Source organism: Oryzias melastigma, linkage group LG7 (genome assembly GCF_002922805.2).
Source record: "Oryzias melastigma strain HK-1 linkage group LG7, ASM292280v2, whole genome shotgun sequence".
In the NCBI taxonomy this organism is placed as follows: Eukaryota; Metazoa; Chordata; class Actinopteri; order Beloniformes; family Adrianichthyidae; genus Oryzias; species Oryzias melastigma.
The window spans coordinates 17,420,865-17,428,380 of NC_050518.1; the positions used below are offsets into that span (position 1 = coordinate 17,420,865).

At 39.0% G+C, this 7,516-nt stretch overlaps 1 protein-coding gene across 2 annotated transcripts in view; it reads left to right on the forward strand.

The window, feature by feature from the left end:
* Positions 1-7,445, forward strand: part of samd10a (sterile alpha motif domain containing 10a) — a 41,021-nt gene extending 33,576 nt beyond the window's left edge. For both annotated transcript variants that reach the window (XM_024293693.2, XM_024293692.2), the window contains 3 exons: positions 5,848-6,016; positions 6,094-6,234; positions 7,133-7,445. In XM_024293693.2, coding sequence (XP_024149461.1) covers positions 5,848-6,016; positions 6,094-6,234; positions 7,133-7,155 — 333 coding nt within the window. In that variant the 3' untranslated portion in view covers positions 7,156-7,445. The remainder of the gene's footprint in view (positions 1-5,847; positions 6,017-6,093; positions 6,235-7,132) is intronic.
* The last annotated feature ends 71 nt before the right edge of the window (positions 7,446-7,516 follow it).

Sequence of the window (7,516 nt, forward strand, 5' to 3'; positions counted from 1 at the left end):
AAAAAAAAAAAAAAAAAAACTCCACAGAAGAAAATGTGTGTATTGTGAAGACTTTTGCAGGTTCAACTCCTGGAATCACAAAAGCTCAGACTTATTCACAAAGATTTTTTTTGGTTCTAACATAAAGTAAACGAAAGAAAAAAAAATCAAAATCCCCTAAAAGTAATTTTAAGTTAAATTCTTTAATTGATTGAGGCAAACATTCAGAAGAAAAGCAGAAATTTGCCGCAAAGTCTGTGTTTTTCATTAATTCTATTAAGTCTCCTGTGCTGTAAAATAGGGACATACAAATACAAATATATATTTTAATTAATGTAGATTTTGCTCATGTTTAGGCCAGTTTCAACTTCCATTTTTAAACAAAATAAGAAAAAAATGTAGCAGATTAGAAGATTTTTATCAGTAAATTCAAGTCCCAAAATTAAAAGAATCTTTACATTTAAATGGAAATAAGTCGTTTAATTTATGTAGACTGCTGAATTTTTTTTTTCCACGGTTCTGTTTGTGTCCTTGCACCCACACAGTCCTCACTTGTGTTTGAACACTTTTCTTTTTAAAATCTGTGCTAGAAAGTCTGACGGAACAGAATCTGGGTCTGGCGAATGCAGACGGTTACGTCCTTTATTGTAAATGGACACTTTGTTAACAGAAAATGGAAGTTGCTCTTTCCCCAGCGGGTCAGCGGGCTCCGACTGCCTTTTAGCTCCGCTGTAAATAGGTCTTCTGACGCTCACACCGCGCCGCAGCACCGCTGTGTATGTTTACAGAGCAAAAGGAAACAGAATATATTTTAATATTCACCTCCAGATGGGATCCAGACTGTGATTGTTACAGGATAATAGCTCGTCATTTTCTTCCTTTTTTTTCATATTCGTCTTTGTATTTGAACTATTGTCATTTTTGATGTCCAGCAGTCAGTCTGCTCCAGTTTTAAATTAAAGTTCCCTATTATCTGATGCAGTCGGCTCACACAGTCGGTATTGACAGCAGAAGCCGTCCATGTATGCTGCAGAGTCGGACTGGCCTCATTTAAAGCCCGTAGTTACAAGTCAGAGAGTCCAGGCTTTTGTCTTCACCCCTAAAAGGCTCTTTAAAAGGCTGGTATAGAAGCTGGAGCCAAAGCCGCACACAGAACTGGCCTGTGCTGATAACAGAGTTGTTTGCTTCAATCCTCTTTGATACACATAATGTGGAGCCCGGTTTATTTTTGTCTTAAGGAACATGTTGGAGCAACTCTAGAACATGGGTGCAGTGCTTCTTTTTTATGACTTCCTCAGTTTGTCTTTCATTTTATGTATTCTGCCTCACTGCATCAGCCTTTTTTACAGTGCATGCATTTGACCTCACCAGTATTGATTTAATACACCCAACAAAATACACATCTGGGGTGTTAGGAATCCAAACATTCCCCAGTAACATTCTGTGCTCTTGCACACTTGCTGCAGTGTTTCCTTCAACATGATGCTTGACCCTGGTCACAATAAGGCTCATCTGTACTAGTTACAAGCCCCCAGGCTGAGCAGTAATCAGTGCAGAAACAGTCAGTAAAGCAGAATGAATATTATCTCTGCTTCACTAGTTTTAAAAGACAGTGCAGTTGAGGTGCAGCTATAGGCTAACAGCATACAATCATTATAAAAAAGAAAAAGAACTGATTAAAAGTATCGTCTCCCTTTACGAAAGAAACGGTAGTTTTTATCATTTGCAGCTCGTGTGTTTATGAATCCATCCGTCTTTTTAAGCAAAACAGAGTTTGTCACCACCTTTGAAGAGCTGGTGTTTGATCCACCGCTGCCACCTGTCCACACTGTTCACAACGCACCAATTAGCTTGTTACCATGGAGACGTGAAGCTACAAACTAAAGGACTGCATGTAGGTTAAAAGATGTTAAGATAGTGGCGTGTTTGTGTGTGTGCATGCAGTTTTGTTTCCTCATTAGGACCTGCTCTGGTACAATCAACAGTGGAGTCTGCAAAGCAGCTGTGGGTAAAATCCCCTTTTCCTGGGAGCCATATTAACTTGGACATAATCACAGGGCCTCAAAACTCTTGGAGTCCCGCTATTGTTTGTAATCAGGGAGAAATATGAATACAATACTTTTTTTTTTCTTTTACGGCTCAGGGTTTATTTGGATCCTCTTGCCCTAGTTTGCCTGTGTGTCTCAAATGTATTTAATCTGGTGACAAACTGTTGTTCCTGAAGTTCTGGTCATGTTTAGGTCTTAAAGAGAGAGTCGATTTAAGTGTTTCACTGATTCCAAAGAAGTTCAGGAGGCATTTTATTAGTGAAAATAGTGTTTCAAAAACATCTTTAACGAAGAACGATTCATTATTCAATGACTTGATTAGTCTGAGGCAAGTTTTTAATCAAATCAAATCTTGTTTTCTTGTTGCGTTTCTACCGAGCGGTCCGGTCTGGTAAGGAGTGGTACGGTCCGGACCAGTTCATTTTGGCAAATGTTTCCAGTCAGTTAAGCCTCGCCTCTACTGAGCGGTTTGTTTTCATGGCGCATGCGTGGGGTAGACCGCTAGCAGGTCATTGTAGTGCGACGACTAGAAAAGCAACAACAATGGAGGTCATCCAGCAGCTCATCTTTTTCTGGCCTTACTTTTTGTAGATCATGTATAAGAGGAATTTAATGTTGTTTGAAATTTAAGAAAAATACAGCTGTAAAGAGGAAAACGGAAATGTTAGCTTAGCGCTATACTGACGCTTTCAAATGTCACTAAGTGGAAACAAGGCTATTTGAGTCTTGTCTAGATCTAACATGATTAGTTGATTAGTTATGACTATGTCGACTATTAAAATAGTCGACAACTAATTTAATAGTTGATAAGATTTTTTTTTTAAATCTCAAAGCTATGGTGCACACTTTCTAATGCCGCGTCTGCCATTGTCTTTGACACACATGCGCAGTAGTTATAATCCGGGTCAGTAGTGATGTCACAGGAAGTTGTAGGAAGACTCGGTAGCATAACAAAGTGGGAAACATAAAAAAAGCTAAGCTAATAAACAGAGAGCAAACTTATTAGCTATATGTTTTCGCTGCAACCTCTACCCATCAGAGCAAAATTTCTCAACATCTACTCACAAGTTTTTCTGCCAGATGTGTAGAAATGCTAACTTTCCTGGCTACAAGCAAGAGTATCGTACAGTTTGGGATTATATAGAGTCAGAGTTGTGAGCGTTCAGAACCACAAAATGCACTTTTGTAATATTGTAGTCAGTGAAACCCAAACTTTATCCTTTGTTTCTTAAAATGTACAAATAATATTTAGGCTAGCACAACCTTATTCTAAACATAAGCGGTGTAATAGCAGACATAAATGCACAATTATCTACTAGCATGGCGCTAACGTCTTTTGCTGGATCACACTCTGGTATGTAAGTAACAAATCTGGTAGGAATGTTTCCCCGACTCTTAAATGTGAGCCAAGCTTTTTATATTGCATCAGAAAATCTTGATATAGAGATGCTGTCCCTGCTTAATTTTTAAAGCTGATTGGCTGATCAAAGGCACAGTTTGATTCCTGCTCCGTTTCACATCCTGAATGTTTTTTAAGATTAAAGCACTAGTTTCTGAGATCACACAGGTCTACATACTGTTCTTGTTAGGCCATCGCTCTTGCAGGAGGTACTGTGTGTTCACTGATCCCTCAGAGAGGCTGGAGACTCCAAACTACAAATGTGTTTGATCTGCGTGCACGTGGCCATGATCGCTCATCAACACTTTAATAGATCTGTGCTCCATCCCTGTCCTCTCTCAGGAGTAGCTTGGTCGACTTATGCATACTAAAATTAAGTCAGTGGAAGAAACTAACACATAGTGTTGAGTCTATGTTCCTCATTCACTGGGTTTGCAAATCTATTGCATCATGAACAGCTAAAAGATGCTAAACGGTAGTTTTTAAACAAAGTAATTTACTGAGTATTTTTTTTTTATCTAAAAAAGCTTCAAGTTAGCATTTTAATGTTTTCTTTGTTGCACAAAACTGTTAAAGTTTGCTTTTATTACTACTGATAAAAACTATTTTAGGTGATAGATGAAGAAATTGACATCCATAAAGTTCCAAACTATGAACATTTGTATTTTAGGGCTGCTTTTGTCAAAGTTGGCAGAAATTTTAAACATTTTAACAAAAAAAAAAAAAAAAGTTTTGGTTATGTGCATCAGCCATTCGTTAATAATCCAATGTTACTGTGACATATTACAGTCTTTGTCATTTGTTTGCACCACAAACAGAAAAGAGAACTGAACCAAGCAGAATGAGTCCAACACTTTCTCATTACCAAATTGTTACATATGGACATTTGGACCCCTCCGATCCCCTTTTTTGACGCTTTGGGTATCCCCAACTCGTCGTTTTTTGACCTGCTGGCTGTTCGTAAAATGAAGGGTCCGCAACCCTCGGAATGCAGTACCTGACGTGATACCGAATCTGGTACCGGACACAGTATCGGATGGGGACTGGTCCTCAGGATGTGGTCAGTATCGGTATCTTAACCCACCACCGGTACCCTACCTCGGCAGCGGATGCGGTACCGGACGCAGTACCGGATGTGGTACAGCATGCGGACTGGTCCTCAGGATGCAGCCAGTGTCACTTTCTTAACCCAGAACCGGTACCCTAACCCTAACTCAGCACCGGTCTTGGTACCAGATGCGATATTGGACCAAACCAGGTACCAGACGCGTTACCTGACTCGAACCAGGCCAGGATGTGGTACCGGACACGAACCAGTACAGGGTTAGGGTTTGGGTACCGATACAGGGTTAGCATACCAGTACGCTCTGCATTTTGGTACTGGACCGGTTCCAGTTCACGGCCCGGAGGTTGGGACCCGTGATTGAATGTGAACAGCCAGAATGTCAAAAAAACGACGAGTTGGGGACACCCAAAACATCGCGGAGGGGTCCTCAACCAAACGTCAACATGTGACGACTCGGGAATGAGAACGTGTTGATGAGTCCGAATGTAATTTAAAAATGTCGAAATCTGGATCCGCTCAGCTGGGCTCTAGCACACAGAGTGGTTCTCTCAAATCTTTTGTTTCCTCTGTAAAGTTTCCTGTGTTTGGCAGGTGTGATGGCTCACCTGAACTCCAGTGTTGACCAAACAAGCGAACCCGGGTCCACCAACACAATGTTACAAATTAACCCTGGAGTGGTTGATCAACAGAGAAAATTCAAAAATCCACTAAATAAAACACATATAAGGACCAAAGAGGACGTGACCTCATCATTTAGAATTTCAAGATAAAACAAAATGTTCACCAAATGAAGGTTCTTGTCAGATAACTCAACATTGATTACTTAATTTCTAAAATTGTATATTATTTTGAACATTTTCCTTCAAAATCCACTGTCATATTCTTTATTAGACATTTTAAGTCTTAATTTTTGGTCTTTAAATATTTAAACAAGATTTACATTATGTTTAGGCTTGAATGATGAACCAGATCTGGCAACCCCATTAAGCTTTTTGAATTCTTTTTCTGTTTTTTAACATGATCTATTGGATTTAAGCTTTTTCTAAGCTTTTATCAACATCGGTGCGTTTAATTTTTTTAGTGTACAGGTGCATTTCCTAACATTTATTTATATCTTTTTGTACTATTTGTTATTCTTTGCACTGTTGAGGTACTGGACTACACGATAGTGGTTAGCACTTACGCCTCACAGTCCTGGTTCAAATCTTGGCTGGAGTTTCTGTTGGTCAAAAAATAAAATTGGTGCCATGCTTTGACAGTTGTTGTGTTCTCTTGAAAAGAAAGTACATTGTGTCAAAATACTGCTCTGTCATTAATAGATGTGGGTCTTTTCTGTGTTTTTTTTTCTCTTTTAGTACTGCTCCAGTGACCGTTATGGGATATATCACACAAGTCCGACTCAGCCCAGCCTAATTCGCCCGGTGGTACTCTGGTCTCAGCAAGACGTTTGTAAATGGCTGAAGAAGCACTGTCCACACAATTACCTGACCTACGTGGAGGCATTCTCCCACCACGCCATCACAGGTTGTCCAGCAAATGGAATAGAGGCGCACCATTACAAAGTTTTGAAAGCAGGTCTGAACTCCATTTTCTCGGTACAGGTCGTGCATTGTTGCGACTCAACAATGAGAAGCTGGAAAGGATGGGGTTAGTGCAGGAGACGCTTCGACAGGAGCTGCTGCAGCAGGTGCTGCAGCTGCAGGTTCAGGAGGAAGGCCGCAACTTACAGCTGCTCAGCAGAGGTGAGGACTACATGTGCTTCCATTCTGAGATGTAAAGTGACACCAGGCTTCATGTATTTTTTTAATAACTTCTTATATTTTATGGGTTTATTAGTTCATTTTGTCCTAATCTACACAATTACTGAAACTAATTGGATTTATGCAAGTAATCAGAGGAATTGGCATTATTTCTCTGAATTCATCCAATTTTTGATGCAATAAAAGGATTATAATCTGCTGCTTGGAGAGCATTGTACACTTGACTGCTTACTCCTTTAAACAGAAAGGTTTTTTTCTTATAATTTACCAAATGTATTTATTAAAATCGGGATGAATCAAGATCGGATGAAAAATTGCCATTTAAAAGCTCTCAGAATCTCCCTGCTCTGCTCCATTCTGATACATCCACTTGCAGACAAATAGATCCATATATTCCAAAACTCCCTTGTAAAAGAGATTTCTTATTCTCAATGGGACTTCCTGGTTAAATAAAGGTTAATAAATTATTTAAAATTGTCTTTATTTTTCTAGTCTGAGCTGGTATCCGTCTCAAAACTGTATGGCTGGATAGCTACGATATTGCTCATCGTTTTTGTTTGTTAGCCAGGGGTTGTGCGGGGCTGTAAGCTTTCGGGAGAGAGTGTACACAAAGGGATGTTGGGGAATCAGTGGAGGCTTACTAGCTAACTCAGAGGCAAATTTCTAATGAACTCCTGCCATGCTACACAAACTTTGACACAGTGTTTTTAATTTGGGCAAAAACTCCCATAATCATAATTAAAAGATCACTGGATCAACTTTTATAATAGATCAAAATATGATTGAAGTTGGATTTTAAACATATTTTATTAATTCCACCTTATGTATTCTTTTTACTTACAGTGAACTCAATCCTAACCTTTTTGTGTCTCTTTTCCAGGTTCTTTTGGAAGGATATCCTAGCTTAAAGTGGAAGAGTTGGAATTTCTAATTATACAATCATAAAAATTCAGTGGGATCAATGAGTGTGGTCAGAAGGGACTTTGACTGCTTCTTGATCTTTGACTACATTACAGACATCCCCTTTTGACAACACAGACTGTAAACTGTGATGAGAAGAAGCATCATGACAGGATGTTGTTTTTCTGCTAATCAGTGCTTATTTATGGTAAACATTCATGTTTTACTTTTTAATTTTTATTTCTGTTTTTGAATGTCAAAAACAATATTGAATAATAAAAATATAAAAATAACAGTTGAGTTTATGGTGTGTTTTTAAAAAGAAGAAGTGTCACGTGACTGTGGAGGGCGGAAACTACATTAC